The 20,628-nt window shown below is 37.9% G+C and overlaps 1 protein-coding gene across 1 annotated transcript; it reads right to left on the bottom strand.

Moving 5' to 3' along the window:
- Positions 1-7,426: 7,426 nt before the first annotated feature.
- On the bottom strand, positions 7,427-14,452 carry LOC144433712 (twist-related protein 2-like). The gene is made up of 2 exons (XM_078122066.1): positions 13,460-14,452; positions 7,427-10,171 (listed from the first exon to the last, which is right to left on the bottom strand). Exon 1 carries the CDS (start codon positions 14,105-14,107, stop codon positions 13,496-13,498), a length of 612 nt encoding a protein of 203 aa, XP_077978192.1. The 5' UTR covers positions 14,108-14,452; the 3' UTR covers positions 7,427-10,171; positions 13,460-13,495.
- Positions 14,453-20,628: the final 6,176 nt, after the last annotated feature.

A 20,628-nucleotide genomic window follows, 5' to 3' on the forward strand; every position in this document is an offset into this window, starting at 1 on the left:
CATGATAAAAAAATGATACACAATAGTGGTAGACATGTATATATTGTATGCATGGATAATATACAGTAGTAGTGTGAATGGTATAGGCATGGCAGTAGTAGTCCAGGCGGTAGTATAGATGCAAGGTGTATGGTACACATGATACACTATGTAATAGTATGTGGATAATGTAGAGATAGATGCAGGACTAGCATGGATAATGTGATGCAGAAAGTAGTGTATGATACACATTAATTGATACACAGTAGAAGTAGAGTAGGTGTCTGAGATGGCAGATAGTAGTACATGTAGTGTATATATGTTATGATTCATGTTTGTGATTCATAAAAGAATATGTCCGAATAGAGTGATTCCGTTTGTATATCTTTTCGTTTTTAGTGGGTAAAAATTCATATTAATTTATACAGTAGTACGACAAAGCACACGGTCAGTTGTAATGATCTTTTCATGATGTTGTTGATATAAGCATTTAGGAATTATTATTGTAGATTATATGACAACATCCAATTCGTACAATTCACTGCAAAACGTTGCAGTCACAAAACTTGCTTGCAATACAAAGCATGGATGACTTTACTTTCTCAAGTTGATTGAAATTAGTCCAAAACCGTATAGACACAACAACAACAACAACAACAACAACAACAACAACAACAACAACAACACAGCAACAACAAAAACAACAACAACAACAACAAGTCATTGAGAATGACATAGTTCCCGCTATAATTGGGTTTTAAGGAATTATCACTACTCTGATCACGCAACAACATTTGTGAACCTAAAACAAACAGACTTAGATATGTTGTGTGTGCTTGTTGGACATGGAATATGCCTCCAACAATAAAGGATTGGTTGGGTATGGGGATCATATCACGATGAAAATGGAGTCTGAGTTATGGCTTTGGACATGGAAAATTCACAAACAAAATGGCTGCCAGGCAGCCATATTGGATCGTATCACGACGAAAATGGATATGCACATGTATGTCATAGAACACTGTCCTAATACCAACTTTAAATGAGATCTGTTCAAGTATGTCTGAGTTATGGCTTTGGACATGACAATTCACAAACAAAATGGCTGCCAGGCAGCCATATTGGATCGTATCACAACGAAAATGGATATGCACATGTATGTCATAGAACACTATCCTAATACCAACTTTGAATGAGATCTGTTTAAGCATGTCTGAGTTATGGCTTTGGACATGGAAAATTCACAAACAAAATGGCTGGCAGGCAGCCATATTGGATCGTATCACAACGAAAATGGATGTACACATGTATGTCATAGAACACTGTCCTAATACCAACTTTAAATGAGATCTGTTCAAGCATGTCTGAGTTATGGCTTTGGACATGAAAATTCACAAACAAAATGGCTACCAGGCAGCCATATTGGATCGTATCACAATGAAAATGGTTATGCACATGTATGTCATGGAACAATGTCCTAATACCAACTTTGAATGAGATCTGTTAAAGCATGTCTGAGTTATGGCTCTAGACAGGGAAAATTCGCAAACAAAATGGTTGCTAGGCGGCCATATTGGATCGTATCATAAAACAAATTGACGTGCATATGTATGCCATAGTATGTTGCCCCTGTACCAAGTTTGAAAAAAATCGGTCCAGGCATCTCCAAGAAACAGCTGCGGACGGACGGACGGACGGACGGACGCACGGACGGAACCCAATCCATAAGTCCCCGTTCCGGACTTCGTCCGCGGGGACTAAAAACAAATAAACATATTTTAGCACCAGTGATGTTGTAGCACGGCTGTAGTGATTCGCCAATGACTTTTATTCACTGGCATTTGGCTTTTGCTGTGGTCTTAGTTGCTAGGCATATACTAGGGTTATGAATTTAAAAAAAAAATTGTTTACCCACTTGCCAAACCATCTCTGTTGTTATCTTTGCAATATACACCACCATTTCACTGTTGCTATGGCCATGACATTGTTGCTAGGCATACATATGGATCTTTATGGATGTTTATCTACTTGTCCATCTATCCTAGTTTTTATTTTTGAAATGCATTCTATAGGCGTGGTCATGTCCACTTGTCTACCCATCCCTGTTGTCATCGTTGTAATGTACACCATCATTTCACTGTTGCTACTGGCGCGCGTGGTCTCGTTGCTCGGCGCCATATATACTTTGTCTCACCATCCTTGTTGTTATCTTTGCAAAATATACTGGGATTTGGTCGTTGCTAAGGTCTCGGTCATGGTTGCTAGGGCCCGTGTATCAGTGTCTTATAACGACATCTGGCAAAACTCAAAAACATCAAATTTCAACCCCATCTATCAAATAGTTTTCACGGTATAACCTTTTGACCAAAAATTCGAATTTTAGCCCTAACTTGCATATCACTAGTGGGCTCATCATGTTCTGCATAATACGTCACCAACACATCCCAAGAAGCACCCCCAGCAAATTTTACACTAGTCTGCCTGACAGTTTTCGGGTTTAAGTCTCTTTTTCTAAGCCAAAATCACCATTTTATCCATCACACACCTGTGGAACGATCACTTTCATTTGGACAATTTCCCATCTACACACCCTAAGTTACGTCCTCACCAAATATCCAGGCAATCGGTTGGGTGTTTTTTGACCCTAAAGTCGTTTACACGCATACATTGTGGGGGTGGGGGCAGCTCTGTATAAAATGTGGGGTTTCTCTGCGACCTCCAAATCCAAACTGTTGTCATACCACCAGCGCAAAAAAGAAGATAATTTCAGTAGGACTCAAGTGTTGTGGGCTGGGGATAATTCACCGTCATCAGCCTAGAAATTGTTGCATAGTCCCCAGATCTTATAATGCCATGTTGGGGAGTCACTCTCAATCTAATAGTACTGACCATCGTCACAATACCTGTTCAGAATGAAAAGTATACCCTTTCTCATACATTATCAGCACCGGAAAAACACACTTTTCCAGTGGATCCTCCCCATACGTATGGTCGTCCATAGGAGTTGCTCCAGGACACACACATATCCACAGACAGACAGACAGACAGACAGACAGACTCACTGACAGGCAGACATACATACATACAGGTAGTCAAGCCGGCAGGTATATAGACAGGCAGCCAGACACACACACACACACACACACACACACACACACACACACACACACACACACACACACACACATATATATATATATATATATATATATATATATATATATATATATATATATATATATATATATATATATATATATATATCACCATGGTTATAACAGTGGGGCTCAGTTGAGTTGTGCTAAAAAGGTTATCATACTAGACATGTACATAGCAGCATAGACCCTGTGTAGGGTCTATGATAGCAGTCACACATATCAAATCTCAGGAACACTTTCCCAGGACACTCCCTGTATATTGTTTGTAACGTTCAACTGCATCAAGATTTCGGTTGCATGGGAAAATATCGATATTTCGCTAAATAGGCACGCTTACATTCACGCCGTTGGCAATGAACGTGCCCTATCTGGTACAACTCCCAACACATACCTCTACAGGCTCAACGTAAATTGCCCTGAGTCTACAAATCAACTCGTGTTTCAGTTTACCCGATCTGCCGGGAGATCAAAAGTTTCGGCGCATTTTAAATGCGATATAAAATACGCCCAACTGCAGCTGCGTTCCCCACAGCCGACAACGTAATGTGTTGCCGTTTTAATTTGGAATGTTCGGTAGATTTCAATCGGTCTCTATCTACACAAATGAGGAATCCACTATGAAAAATGCAAAGAAGAACAATAAAGTTATAACTTTTCTCATTCCGAATTTTTTTTAAAACGATTATTTTGCATTTAGCTATAGCGTGGTTATTGCTAAGGGATGGGTACTTAGGTGTGAAAAATTCCAATAATTAGTGAATACGCCCGAATAAAAAAAACAATGAATTTATACATAACAATGAAATTAGTTGGCAAAATTCTTTCAGGGAATTGTAAGAGTATACACATCAGCTACCGTTAGTTTGATTTTGATTTCCTGTGGGTAAATGGAAACGAATGAATGCAAAATGGCGACAGAAGTATTGAAAGGGGTGTTAAAACAGCAGTACTGTTTATCCGTTTCTTTCATTCAAATTTCCACAAAATTAATATCCATGCTGTGTGAAATGTTACAGAAATAACAACAGCAATAATAACTATGATAACGATCACAACAACTACACTTATTATCAATCCTTCTATTGCCACCGTGATACAGACTATATATGTGATCGAGAAAAACAGGATAACCGCTAAAACATCTATAGTAGTATGTGTACGTGTATGTGTCCCGTTTTGTAATTTAAAGAAAAAAATTTGGTACGGTAACTATATCTGTGAAATGTGAATTATCAAGTTACAGAAGTTTTTTTTTTTTTAAAGGGCAGATAATTTCAATGCCAAGAAATAGAGTGCGTGGGACGGGAACTAATTCCCCTCACGTTGGTACTTGCTATTACCCAAGGTATTTGTAATAATTACACTTGAAATGAAAGTGACTAGATTTATGGGATACATAGTGAAGCCGATGGACAGCTGCAGCTCCGCGGCTTCACCGACATCTTGACAGGTCTGCGACCCTGTAATTGATATTCACTAGGTTTAGTGTTCCCGTCAACCTTACATCAAACCATTTCACAATTCATTACTGACTTGAAAAACAATTCCATGGGATACGTCCCCCCCCCCACCACCTGATTTTGTGCAATGTTACAAGTCTTTTGCACGCTTTGTTGTTGTTGTTGTTGTTGTTGTTGTTGTTGTTGCTGCTGCTGCTGCTGTTGCTGCCGTTGTTGTTGTTGTTGTTGTTGTCTGTTTGTGGTCTGAAACAATATGTCGCGTTTTCTGATATTCATTGATTACATTAATTGACAATGCTGTTTTTACTGTTGATTTTCTACTCGAGTCTATTGATATAAGACAATGCGCATATTAACTATGTTTTGGGTAGTAGTGATGCTCAGCCGCTCGCAGTGCTTAACACGGGTATCTTGACTAGTTGTTATTAGTGGTGGTGTTGGTGAAGAAAGGGGGGGGAGGGGTAGGCAATGACCGGGACAGGAAGCTCTTCGGCAGATTACCTTCCCTAATAGGGTGCCTTAGGAATAGGGTGACTCAACAACACCATATCAATTTTCAAGATTTGGGAAAAACATAACATAATTGGAGTCGAGATTGTGTATAATTCATAAACCATGATACGTCCACACATCTCAAGAAGGTGTGTGCATGACGATTTATGTGTACATGATCCCACAACAGACAGTAAATCAACTTGTGATAGCAGTTCGGATACACAACACTAGTGTGTCTAAGAGTTGTCACGACCCAAATAAACCTTTCAGGAAAAGGCTATAAATATATACGAAACTAAATCCGGTCAGAGAATTATCCAATGTCTTTCTTTGAAGTTCTTCCTTTTTCACCCGAAAAAACAAACAAGTAATGTTTCAGTGGCATGCGACTCATGTCATTGTGTAAGGACATTATGGATAAGAATCTTTTTGTTTGTTTGTTTGTTACGTGTTTATCTGTTTGTTAATTAGGATATGTCCATATATCGTTTTTGCTTCGGCTTTAAACATACATTTACATGTTGGACTAATTCATGCTATTGTTGGCTTCAGTTGAACTGTGGTGTTTTTTTTTCATGAAATCAGTCGTTACTAATATTGAAGCCAACATGTTATCAAAACCCATTTAGTGTTTTTGAGATTTGAAACTTTGTCTACCCACGGGAGCTAATGAATGTCAACGGGGGACGTAATAGTATCGATGGCTGTATAGGCGGACTGCAACGAGACGGCAATTCCAAACGCTTGTCATTTCTCTACTGTGGTACACAATGCTTTGAATGAAAATTACACAAAACATATCCCACATCGTTTCTACCCCGTTCATGTACGTGGTATTAGATTGAATTACGGCGGGAAGACTTGTAACTTGATCGGAAATACGACCTCTATACCGTCTGTTACGGGACACCCTCCGGGATGGACTATCAGAAATTACTGCTAAATTCTAATTCCATACCATCAAATTACAAATGTAGGATGGTTTGCCACCGAAATGTCAAAGACGTCCATTCATGACTGCGATGTGTACTGTTAGTATTACTACTACCGACTGACTGACTGATCAACTAATAACCAGTCTGACTACAATCGTCTGACTCAATTCCTTGCATCCATTCCAAACTTTTATCGATGACTAATAGCGTTATAGTAATACTTGTGGTAAATTTAATGCAACTAATACGTTGACTTTAGGGTGACTAATAGTCTGCAACTTTCAAAGAGTGGACTTGATAATAAACACACCATTGATATAATGATTGAAACCCATTTCATATCTGTGACCAGTTTTATGGTGAAGTGTTTCGATGGACGACTCCTTGTACAACACAACACAACACAACACAACACAACACAACACAACACAACACAACACAAAACAACATAGCACCGCACAGTACAGCACAAGACAATAGAACAAAAGACAGTACATCACAACACAACACAATACAATACAGCACAGCACAACACAACACAACACAACACAACACAACACAACACAACACAACACACACAACACAACACAATGCTACAAAACCTTACAAAACACACTAAACATCACATAGACAATACTCAAACAAACCATAAAGACGTATGTAAAATATGTGGCCTTTGGTTCACCAATTTTCATCAAAAAAACGTTTACGAAAGACTTCAATTTTTGCATCGTCGTAAACCGTAGGACACTTTACGGCACCGTCCAAGACCCACTTGAATATTCTTGTGTAAGCGGACAAATATTTTCCGGCTTGCGAGAATAAATTGTCGAGGGTAACTAGCAATAACTTTGGAATAATTAGTAGCATATAGCCGATGATGTCGATTTTTTAAAATTTAAACAATTTAGTTGATGTTTTATGACAAAACACTGATCTGTGCCAAAGAAACCCCGGCCTTTATCACGTTGACTGGGATATTTAACCAAAGTACTACTGTTTACAAATAAGACACTATCAACATCACCTTTGTGGGTAGTGCACACAACTATATCGACTACCAGTTTATCCTGGGAGAGATAAAGTTTAAAATTTCGCAAACCACGAGTGGCTGGGAAACTTTCCAGTTCACTAGTATAGCTTCCGTAACTGATTAGCTTTGTGGAAGGACGGTCGAATGCTGTTATGATTCAGTCAGACATCAGCACGCAGGCAAAGAGAAACTACAATTGTAGGTCTTCACTGAGGCAGTACATGATGGTGTGTTTAGCTTTACGAGAGAAGCATAACCCGTACATCTATACCATTCATACAGCATACTTAGTACATATAGAGGCACACATCCCAATACACATTATTTTTTAAGCAATATACAATAACTTTTTATTCAAAACAACCTGTCTTTACAAATAGGCAGGTCAGACTTGATGTACAACTGCTGACATCAGCCCGTGGACGAACGGAACCTGTTACAAACAAGGAAAGTAAACAAATGAATTGGATTACTAACACTTGGCACAAGATGTTGGCACAGCAGAGACTCGTAGTACACACCATGATTTCATAAGAACAGTTTTATGGCCTCTTTATGTGTACATGAAGTGGCAGGGGAATTTCAAATTTGTTTGTGAACATGAACTATTATGTAAAGTGGCCATAAAACTGTTCTTATCAAACGTTGGAATGTTAGACAAGTCTTTGTACTTCCAACATGCTGTGCCAAGTGTTATAATCCAATTCAGTTATTTAGTTTCCTTGTTTGTCCACGTTCTGATGTCAGCAGTTGTAAAAAATATGACTGTGATTATAGAAAATAGAATTCTTTCTTTAGACTAAATGTCATATTATTACATATTGTTGTACTCAACAAGGTTGATGCTGTACGGAACTTTCAAAGCAAAGCAAGGCATAGCATAACACAAAGACAAACATCTTGAATGGGAAAGCTGCCGCACCAACATGGCAGTACGTTTTCTTTTGGTATAAAAGGAGTTATTTTGTTCGGTCGGAGACCTGGCAGAGCAAACAACCATATCTATTCTTGTTGCACACCTGGTTGAGCAACCAATCATTTCTATTCTGGTTCCACACCTTTTTCAGCAACCAATCATTCCTATTCCGGTTGCACATCTGGTCGAGCAACTAATCATTTCTACTTTTAGGTGCACACCTGGTCGAATAACCAATCATTTCTATTCCGGTTGCACACCTGGCTCAGCAACCAATCAGTTCTATTTTAATTTGGTTGCACACGTGGTAGTAACCAGTCATTACTATTCTTAACTTCTTAATCGTCTCAATGTTGAAGAAGAGTTTGGTAAATGATGCCACTTTTTACATTTTTTTTTGTTCTCAACAAGAAGGGACAGCATTTAGTCTCTTTATTAAATTTAATATTGTGTTGAGATGAGCAAAAAAGTAGCAGAAATAAATCAAAATCATTTTCTTCACTTCATTCAAAAAGTGATTTGTACTGCTAAGGGTTAAATTGCACAGGGAAAGTCTCGCTGTATCTTCACACCATTATTACTCGCTGTTTACAGTTGGATTTTCACAAGTTCTGAGGTGTGAATATTTAAGGTAACAGTGCTTTTCTGGCCAAATATTCAAAACATAAACATTTTTTTTGTAGTGGGGTAGGGGGTAAACGTTTTGGTAAATTTCAGCTGATATGAAACTTTGATTGAGGCTGTAGAAATCATGGATGTTATCCGAAACTGACGGCAGTCATTAGAGTCTTTCATATGTTCAATAATGTCTGTAATAATGGCGGTGTCAATCATAAACGTAAAATAGGTGACATTGACACAAAAAATGTAATATTAGGGAAAAGGTAGCCACCTAAAGCATTGCCGTCGTTAAACAACCATACAACATCTCTTCTTCTGGCATAGCGTGATAAACAATTTCGCGATGTTTATAAACCCCCTTCCAAATCACATAATTATATTTTTGTACTATGAAAAAAAATGAATTCGCCATTATAACGAGAATTCTTTTCAAAAAATCGACGATTTTAAAACCGAACTATAATTTACGATCATTCACTTGGTTTAGACCTAAAAAATCAAATTTTCATACGCGACAAAGTTATTGAAAATCGTGAATTTTTGTCAATCTCATTTTGGCGGGAAAGTGTACCCGGTACTGAAACTTTGAAAAGTTATCATGAAATTACAGAGAAAAACACGTCGTTTTTCTAGTGCCAGATGTTAAGAGATTTGATTTGATTGTAAACGTCGTACTGCTATTTGCAAATATAAACTCGAAGAAGTTAAACTTAAAAGTTAAACAAATGTAGAAAAATAAAATTAAAGACACAGAAGTAACTATCGTGGTGTCATCATGTACAAAAGATCTCTCAAAAAAAATCTGGTGCATATAATGCTTGAATGGTTAAATATTAGGGGGAGGGGAGGATTCAAAACCCACAAGACATGCTTTAAGACATGGTTCGATTGCAATCACTATCCAACACACTATGAAGTATACTTTTGTGTTTTTTTGTCAACAAAGTTGCCGGCAGAATGTTAAAAAAAAGATTATTAACGAAATTCTGCAAACTGAACAAAACAAGAAATTTTAAACAAACAAATTTGTATGTATAACGAAAACGTCGTATGACTCCCAAAAATATGACAAATAAAATTACCTCGAAAACAAACCATGACAACGGTAAATTTAGACACAACAGTTGAGAAAGAAACACTTGGATATCGATGCAAATTCAAAGTAAAGGGAAAAAAGAATATCTTGAGCTACTGATCTCTTGTTATGGTGTTTTGTTTCTTCTATAAGTTCGTGGGATAATTATATGGATATTCATATTTACAATTTTTTGTAGGTCTGTCCGGAACGGTAATTTCAACCGAGTAGATCAAGGATTGGTGTTGTAGAACGTACTGTGATAATGGCACGTTTGATGGTTAGTCATCACGTCCGTCAGCGTTCGCTTTTATAAAAGGCAACCAGTTCAAACTATCTGGACCGTCTGTTTCGGTCAGGCTGACAGGTCCCTTTAGCGAACGGCGGCTTCCAGCTTCCGTACTGGCTGGCTTGTACTGCAGTCCAGTCTAAATTTCTTGAATGGACACGGAGACGATTTTTTTTGTCGCTCTCATCGGGGAAGCCAATCGAAACAGCACTGTGGTAGGAACGAAAACAGAAAGAGAACAAACAGGATTAGCGGGATAGAACATGTTCGGGTCAACAGCACTAAGCTTTCCTCATTCAACAATAAATACAAGATCAAATATCAAAGGAACTTCAAATATGGCGGATTGGCCTTTGACTTCGGGCCAGTCTGTTTTACTATTTTGACAACGAATAAGTTATCGAAAATATTCTTCCATTTAATAATTTCTAAGCCAAAATGATTCGACTGTTGTCTGGAAAATGATATCGCAGACGATAATTTGTGCTTGTTGGAAAGTGCGCCACTCTAATGAAGCATGGCGCTTTGAAAGTAGGTCCACGTACATTATGAAAAGTAACACTGCCCTAGGGATAATCCAAGGGCTCTATTTAATTCTCAAGATAATAGACGATACTTATCCACATATTGTTCGTGACAAATAGGCGTGTGAATGAAAACTGTTTGTACACTACAGCAAGAAAACAACACGACAGATCAGAAGCAAAGTGTTTTCTTTCAAATAAACACGATGGCCTTTTGCCCACATTTAGTTGGTGGCATACAGCCCTCCGGCGAAAAAGGCAAAGTGAAGGCCAAAGCCTAATGGCGTTTGTTTGCTTTATACCAAAGTTTAGTTATTTACAGAATCATCACGCTCGATGAAAAAAATCGACGCATCAACAAAATTATTAAAGTCATGATACCACACGGTTTATTCAAATTGGTGAATAAGTTGCAGGTAAAATCCTATTCCGAACGTCTCTTGCAAATTTTTTACACAATTCATATTATGGAAACGAAACAAAATAAAGCTCGGACTCCACTGAGTCTAGAGTACAAGTAAAATTACTGTCTGGTTCACACATTCGGAGAAATTTGTAACTATATATATTTGTGACAAATTTCTGTGTTTTAGGATTTTATTAGTATTCGAATGTTGAGGAGGCGTTCCCAACAAAAACGTGCGTTGTTTATTTGCGATATTATATAAAAAATGACTTGTACATGGATTCTGAGCGCTATACTGGGTAAAAGTTTAGGAAAAATGCGATAAGGTGTAGTGCAAGGACCAAATCGTCATCTGTCTCTGTTTTCTACGATCGACGATGCAACCTATGTGAGTTTTTTTGTTTGTAAGCGATTCTATTTTTTAAAAGTAAGAATTAATCAATCAGCCTTACTCCGAGTTCAACTACTTCTTTGAAACGGTGAAAACATGATATCTCTTGGTGACCGACAAGTAAGCCCTGACCTGTATGGTGAGAAACTAAATACACAAGACTGCGATGACATGTTAAAAGATTCGCTCGCCTCCCCCAACAATCGTGCTATCACTGTGAACGTGTCTACAACATGAACGGTAGTTACATGACATTTGACATTCTCCATAAAAACTGTGAAAGGCCCGATGTTTACGTCATCTTCAAAACAAAATGGCATGAAAAATGACTGGCTGTGGGTGATAGTTTATTTCTGGAGCGAAAAAGCGGTTTATGTTGCATGGTTTGTTTGACACATTGGCGATATATCACGGGGGAAATACAAACGAGCAGTCACAGCTGTCGTCATCAGTCATCATTTTAAGTTGAGTTTAATCGGTTTTACTAATGTCACAAATACGTACGTTTTTCAACAAATGACTCCACTGAGGTATTATTGTTCAGACAGAAATTTAATCAATTCTTGTTGACAAAAAAATACTAAAATTTCGACAATGTGACACTTTCTTGAAGACTGTCTTCAACAACTTTTTGTGTTCATGAAGTTGTTGAGAGGGCGGTAACATTTCGTCGGTACTGTTCACACACACATAACGCACTACATCGTGCGGCATTCCACCAGCAAAGAAAATACTTCAGTGGTGCTGTAGTGGTGGAATAGAAGAAGAGGCGTGCTGTATAGTCCAGCAGGCAACCTTCTAGACAAATTTCGGAACCTTCGCTATGGTAAACATTGCAGCGTTATCTTGCAGTGTATCAGACAATCTCTGGTCTAAGTTACAAACTATCCTTCCAGCTATGCTGATAATTTTACAAATCTATGATTTTGTTGTCAAGTTTAATTCCATTATGCTGTGTTGGCACAGTCGGAACTCGCCGAAAGGTGACGCGAAAATGAACAATCCCTATCGTATGGTAATGCACGCAGGGAATCCCCCAGTGTTTTTGGTTAAAACAAGGCGCCATCTTGTCTGGCGATGAACAGCTAAGCAGTCTGTCGTTACAACTTAAGTGCAAAGTGTGAGTGTTCCATTTCTAAATTTTTTAATGATGATGAATATTTTCTGGTTTTTGTGTACTTTTGCAGATAAAATAGGCTGTTCAGTATTGTGGGAAACCTTAAGACAGAGTTTGCAGAGTGTTTTCTTTTCTGCAGATGGTAGAAGTGTTTAGTTTGACTCAATTTAAATACACAGGCATTTGAGTCTGTCTGGCAAATGGTCAGTGACACAGCGCAGATCACTTCCCATGTCACCAACGATAAAGATGCTAAAAAACAGAAATGACTGTATTAGTTTATATTGCCTGGAAGTTTACCCATTTATGAAGGTTGGCGACAAAAGTTTTTAAAGTAAACGACTTCGATGAGACACTCATAAATCGACGGTAGTAAAGCTAATCACCGATGGGTGGCGGGGGAAGGGAACGAGTCAGTCGACAGGGGGGAGTGTCCAATAGTCAGTGTGGAATATAACTCGTCAATTTTGATATTAACCGGTCACCTACAATCACGCTATCATCAAAGTATACGAATGGGCGATGAGGAAATTGGACTGGACAACTTGATGTAAACGTAGTCCTAATGAAGAAGTATCAATGTTCATGAAGTCAACACGCGGCGCCGGTTTCCTGGGAAGAGAGTTTGAAACTGGGGGAGTAGGCGAGGTTTTAGATTACCAAGTTTGGCTCAGTGTCACTTCATTGATACGGGAAATGTCTCAGTCATTTACTACCTATACGCCTGCTAAAAGTTTTCGATCATGTTTGGCTGTACCGTGCAGTAGTTGACATTTTTATTTACTGAAGGAGCTTTTTAGCGCATTCACCTCTCACCTAACTCTTAATATAACAGATTAAGCCTTTTTCAGAATTGAATCCCCGTATTTAGTGGCATTCCGTTACGCACTCGCTGTACAAATAACACTAATATACCTGTCAAGCCTTCTTCACACTGCTCGACGTGTGTTGTTACGCATACAGGTAGCCGTCCCTCATTATACAACAAACATGAACCCCTAGAACAATTTCTACAAGGAATTGCTAAGAGAATAAGAAATTTGACACATAATTGTCGTACCTTAGATAAGAGGATATGATGGATGGAGGTGAAATGTTATCGGTCCGGGTGTGTGTTGCCATGGCTCGTCATGCTCCATGCCCCTTCCATTCTCCATACGGAGAAAGCATAACTGAGTCTCTCGTGAGCCACGTAACTGCAACTTGCAGGCAAGTTTATTCTGGTGTCGACTTCATCACTTCTCAGTACTTCAAATAGGAAATCAATATATCTCGTCGCCAGCTTTAAAGTTTGGATTTTACTGAGTTTGTCCGATGGTAACGTTGGAATGATTTTTCTGAGGGAAGCAAATGCTTCATTCAACGACTGAGTACGTTGCCGTTCTCGTACATTCGCTAAACATCGCTGGTTTTGAAGATCTTCGAACGATTGGGGTGGCGTATGTTTCCGACGTACTTTCCCGCCTTCGTCACCCTCTCCGCCAGATTTCCTATATCGTCTTTTCCTAGGATGCCTGGACTTCTCAGATTCCTTGTAATACTCGACGTTGTCCTCGCTGTACAGCTCGTGAGATAGAGGTGATGTATTGAGACTTCCACCACCGTAGCTGCTGTCACTGTCATCCATCGCCTGTTGGTGGTGATGGTGGTGATGATGATGGTGGTGGTGGCCGTGGTGGTGTGGATGGTAGTTCTGCATTACGTCCATGGTTACTCCTTTACAGTCAGTTTCCCTAAACTTCGCGCGGAGACGAATGTTTAAAGACTGATAGAACTTGTGTGCTCCCGTCGTATATCAACCGTTTGTAATAACTGTTTGAGTGTAGCCGAGGGAGTGACCATACACTGTCCGAATATCCAGTTAGCTTGACTCGACATGCCAATCACATACTTTTGGCTGTTCTAATTGAAGGACGGCACCCAACTGATAGCATCATAGCTGTACATTCTTGGTTTTCTACAGGCGGCGTGATAGTTCTTTTTCGTGGAGCGGTTCCAAAAATATTCTATGTTTGTTCACTGACAATTGCCAGAAATACACCATGACGGACTTGGCGGACACCTTTGATTGTCTTGGTATTATGCCTAAAACACAAAATAAATGTTTGCTTAGAGAAATTCCAGAAGTTTTAAGGTGACATTTTAAACAATGTTCACTTCAATATTAATACAAATTAAAGTACAAGATGTATTTGTAGTGACGCACTTAAACACGGAATTTTTTTTCCTTAAAACGTTCCTTTTGTTTTAATTCTTTTCAAGTCTGCCAATAAAGTTTTTTTTAAAGCGAATGCGATTGTACAAGCGAACGACATTCACACCAAGGGGGAGGGAGTTTGATAAATCGAACGACACAAGTGGGCATGCTCTCTAGGCTTATCGCGATTACCATCTCCGTGTAAAGCAATATGATAGCAAATAGAACATCAATCAAGGCAGACGGAACGATAGACGAACTGTGATTAGACACCAAGTAAACAGTACAGGTATACATATACACCCCAAGTCAATCACATGTTTAGCGATGAAGAACAAATAGAAGAAAATATGAAATGAAAATTCTAAATGTGTTATTTGAATCTTTTAAAATTTCATCCGAGCATTTTAGACGTGTTGGGAAGAATGATCGCAGTTAATAACAGTCAGCACGTCAAATTCTAAGGACAACAAACAATGCAAATCGAGTAAACATTGTCATTTCAGCACAAACAATGTGTAAATAACCTAATGCCTACCCTGAGATGAGAAATTCTACTATCGCATTGTCTAAGTTCTTTTCTAATGATATCCGGATATTTTCAGAGTTGGTTAATGTGAATATGAAAAAAAAACCCAGACAATACTAGTTTACTATTAGGTCAGGAACAAGTGACCGAAAAGTGGGACTACAGGTTGCGACGTCTCTGGAAATTGATAAATTATGAATGTATCACGTTGTGCGATTTGATATGAAATACCCCAAATAGAATGAATAGGACAAAATGCAGAAATGCGATATTATGGATTGATTGATCATGAAATGTTTCGAATCAGAAATTTAAAGCTGTGGATAGGCAGGCTCATTATGCACATGGTGACATTTTGACCATATGCCTTTAATACTTCAGTAAAGTTCGGGGGGGGGGGGTGAGAGAGACAATTTGTTGTTGTTGTTGTTGTTGTTGTTGTCGTCGTCGTCGTCGTCGTCGTCGTTGTTGTCGTATCAACATACATACTGATGGCATTTTACATTTATCATTCACATACGTATACATAACTGGTTTCACATGCATACTGGTAAATCTCTGAAAATAGGTATCCAAAATGTTACACACATTTTACGACCATGTCATTGACATCTTCAGATACCATATACATCACACACACTGAAATTGAACTCTGTAGACTAGAGTTGGCTATGTACAGACTAGTTATACCCCAATCATACATCCGATAAAATCTAGTACATGGTGCTAAGACAAAACATGGTAGTTCTAAAATAACTCCGTCTAATTCGCACACATATCACTACATTGATAAAAAGGACACACGTTTCCCATCCCGTATACATGTTTTTCACTATTTTTTACTAAAATTAGTGCTCTCATCACAACTTCTATATGTAATGTGCAATTCAGACGTGTTTTCGAAGGAGTTTATTAAGAATTTGACAAACATTCGATTCCGGCGATAAAGAGCACCTCTCTATAAGGGCAGTACCTATGAATACAGCTACCTAATAGGTGTGCATGATACAGGTATGCATACACACTCTGTACGGTATGCAACATGGCTGCCACGACAAGGGAACCTATCTTTTAGAATCGAGAAGTGGGAATGAGACGGGCGAATTCGACGTAGAATTTCAAAGTTATCCCAGTCTGTGACCAAAAGCTTTATTGATATTTAATAAATGCATGTATCTTTGTCCATTTCAACGAACTTCACTTCCATTGTCGATTTCGTACTGCATCAGTTAGGTTTGTATGAATCACAGCAAAGTGTTTTTACCGTTTTGTATTTTGCGAATAACTCAGCTCGTCAAACAAAAACTGTAATCTTAAAAAAACAGATATCTAAGAAAAGGTCAAAAGCTTGTCTTAGAGATCCCGCCAAAATAGCTCCTATCAGAAAATGACATAGTATTTGTTCATTTCATTTAAATGTCAATTACCAGTACAATTCGATGGCGCGACGCGATAGTATTCAAACACTGGACAATCTCCGGAACTGATCAATCAGCGGTAAATAAAAAATATGTCATTAGCACTGATAAGATCTGTCGATAGTCGTTATTTTGTAATCCAATTAAAAAAATGTGAAATTATGCCGATCGCAACGAGTAATAATACGGTCCTCGAAGTTTTTGTGAAGTTAGGAACTGTTTGGTAAAGTTTGAATGTTTGATGTGAAGCTGCAAGGGATTTCTGACAATGTGATGTGGCGATTGTGTGGATAATGTTTGTCACGGTGATGCATTAGCAAACACTCCAACAAACAAACATACATTAGGCAGTCACTTCACGCCATGCCTGTCTCATAATCCAACGGTTTTTAGCCTCTTAAGATACCCCAACGTGAACAATATGAGAATTATACGATATAAGGCAGTGTTTGTGAATCCAACGACACGCTGTATATCTCAAGTTTTTTTTTTCTAAACACGTTTTTTGAAATCAAGTTTGAGTTTTCTCGTTAAACTTGAGAACATCATCGGTTGTTGAATTTGCTGTCACGTACTCAACTGGAATGGGTGCAAACGAGGGGTCCTATGAATACCGTTTGATGAGTTTGTACTCTTTACTTGACAAATGACATTGCTCGTTTATACATACTAACATTCCGACTCAGACTTTCCAACAACCCGGAGATATCACGATTTATTGATCATAGATTTTTTTTTACAAACCTATAACTTTGTTATCCTTCTAGATTTTATGTGTTCCGTGTTATCATCGTCAATGTCGATTGTTAAAAAAAAGAAAAAAGAAGAGAAAATCCTTGGTAACCGAAAGATACTATATTTTTTGTAGTTAAAGGAAGATGACATTTAGGGCGTTTTTAAAAAAATTAACGGTCTAAAAATCTAAATGGGTGCTTTTATGGGATCCTTGATGTAAAATCTGGAGTCCACAGTGAGGAGGAAAGTAATTGCAACATATAGAATTTTGAATTGTAAATCTTCGTCATTGTTTGTTTGTGCAGCTCAAAGTAAGAAAGAAACAAACTGTCGTTTAGTAGAATTTTGGTTTGAAACCTTTTTATCGCTTGGTAGTCAACAAATGAAACAATCGAGCAGCTCATCAAAGTCTCAACTTATAGTACGAATGATTTGTGTTGGTTTAATGAAGTCCATGCTACTATATTCGATTGTCTTTGCGACAATTCGTTTCAATCCGTTAACAACCCCTTGTCACCTCACAGGTAAGCAGGCAGGTGGAATGTGACAACGAATAATAAAAAAAAACAAGATGGCGGCCACTAAGTGATGACGTGGTACATTGATGACACTATCGGAATGAAAAACATGCCATGATCAGGTCATTGATTGTGTGTGTATTTTCCCACGTCAAAAATGAGAAACGAGACTTTATGAGTCGAAGCACACCGCATTGTTATCTGAAGGAATGAAGGAAACAATTTCCGTAAAATTCAGAACTATCAAAAAAAAATCTTTTGCACGTACCGTAACTCTGATGCATAAACTGTAAATTACTATTTAATGTAAGAACAGTCTCCTATTGAGATGAATTTAGTGTGATGACTTAAATGTTTAATGAATGGGCCCCTTGTTTTATTTAAAGCCAGGATCACACAATTCAAAAAAAGATTCTTGTATTATTGGTTGTTTTAGTACAATAGATTTTGTCGTTGCCGCGTGGGAATTTCTCACGATTATCAACCTGCAAATCCAACTTTAAAGTCTAGCAAATATGATCCTTGACCCGCTGGTAAATCCACCTGCATAATAGCAAGTTCATTTTTAGGTAATGTATCCAATGGTATAGATACACCTGTGGAACCGAGGAATGGTAGAGGTCGATCGTGAAATTAGTGACAACTCCTGGCAACGTTGGGATGGGTCATCACTGTCCAACCCTGAACTCTGTGCTGATATACAGCTATTTCCTTCTTCTTCAACTTTGTGTAAGTTTTCGTTTCGGCTAAGTCAACATATTACATGATCTTAAAAATTGTCGTCTTATCTTGTGTTGATAAATGTTAAAGAAATAGTCGTCTGGTCTTATGTTCATGTCGAAAACTACCTTGGCAGTTTTGAGGTTTTTTTTTTTGGAATATAAAAAATAGGTTTGGCTCATATTCGTTGATCTGAGTTTTGGCCGACAGCATAGCATCGTGATTTTGGACACAACTTCAACTCATACAAGTATACCAATGCTATAAGAGAGCTTTACATTAGATTAGAACAAATTGACCAGATTTCGATTCCTAAGTGATATTTTCAACTTTAGATACATATTACATACAGTGTCACCAGACTGATAATAATATACTGAATACATATACATACATACATCCTAGAAACTGTTTTCAGTCAACGCCGTCTAACAGCTCTTCTAAACATTATCTGACAAATGCTTTTAAAAAGGTAGACTCAAGAAGAGACATTGAATGAAAGGTTTTCTAGAGTTTGAATTAATATCATCAATTGAAAAAAAAATACATATAAAATATGTCTAAATTGACTGAAGTCATACAAGATAATTCTTGTTGCACAAATTAGGTGGGCGCTTTGGCGATCGATCCCCACTGTTAAAAGAGTTAGCATTGATTAAATCTCGTCATCTTTATTATGAATAAAAACAACCTGGACGGGAGGGATGTTTTCAAAATGTTCTTACTACTGGTATGAAACATCTGTTAAAATGAATCCGTGAACCACCCATACCACACACTCATCATCTATATGATATAAGGGGCTCCACCAAGGTATAGGTGGAATGATGTCAAAACACTAATGGAAACGTACTATGCACATACTATGAACAGGAAAAAAACCCACATATTTTTTTCTATATTTGTGCGAAAATTTGAAGCTCCTTCGTAAAATGAGTCAGTTTCATAAATCCATTGTAAGTAACAATCAAACTGAATAATAAAAGAATCGCAGAATTTGATAAATATTGACCGAATTTCACAATTTTAAAAAGTCATCTACGTTATAAGTTTGAGCAGGTACAGAAACAATAACATTGATAAAACATTGCACGTTTTAAAGGTATTAGTTACTTGTATCTCTTTGTATTGATATACCTATAAATATGCTGTCGTGAGATGAATTTATAATTTCATACCATATTCAGTAAAGTTTGTCAGAAAATCTGAAGTAGACCGGCAGTTTCCGTGACCAACCTTTCTCTTTTTATATTATTAATATTACTATGCATTGTGAAAATAATACATCGGGGTGTATAAGAAACGTTTATGTATTTATAGAAATATGCCAGTTAATGAATCAAATAGTCAAAATTCTTTGTGAGTTATAATCTTCGTGTATGAAACTGAGTTGGAAGTCGGACGGAAGGAAAGCCCCATTCCAGGGGAACCCTGGCTTCAATCATGCGGAAATCTACAAGGCATGTTGGCTATCATCAGCCTCATTTGATTGGCATTTGTTTCTTTTCTTTAGCACGTCAATGAGCAGACATTCTGGCGTCGGTACGTGCCGAAGTCTCACACACCCCGCTAAGTTTTCCTCTCACGTCCAATTTCCTATCTCGGTTGGCTGCAATCACGGTCAATTTGTAAATAAACAAATGGTGTGTGTTCCCGGCCCGGAGCACCGAACTCTGTGCTTCCTTAACCACTATAATATACTTTTATTCATCCACCGTATGAATAATGCTAATAGCTTTTCCAGGGATTTTGAACGATGTTTAGAAAAACTGTCCGTGACTTCTTTCTTGTTTAAACATAGTTAGCTTCAGGGTAGGGAATAATTAAGATACCTTTCTTTACCGGTTGGTTAATAGTCTACTTTTTTTGGCACTCAAATTTAAGACATAGCAAAATTGGGATTTGGAATCTTACATCTGATCAACATTAAACTGGTTCGAATCTCTGGGCACGTATAATGTGTATATATCCACCGAAATGTCACAGGTTACGTTCTTAGAAAACAAAAATGTAATACATGAAGACGGTCACCCTATCTCAGGGATTGTGACGTATAGGCTAATTTTCCTTTGTATAAGGTATACATTTTGGTCGTTCATTTTCCTATGCAAA

The sequence above is a fragment of the Glandiceps talaboti genome, chromosome 4, assembly GCF_964340395.1.
Source record: "Glandiceps talaboti chromosome 4, keGlaTala1.1, whole genome shotgun sequence".
In the NCBI taxonomy this organism is placed as follows: Eukaryota; Metazoa; Hemichordata; class Enteropneusta; family Spengelidae; genus Glandiceps; species Glandiceps talaboti.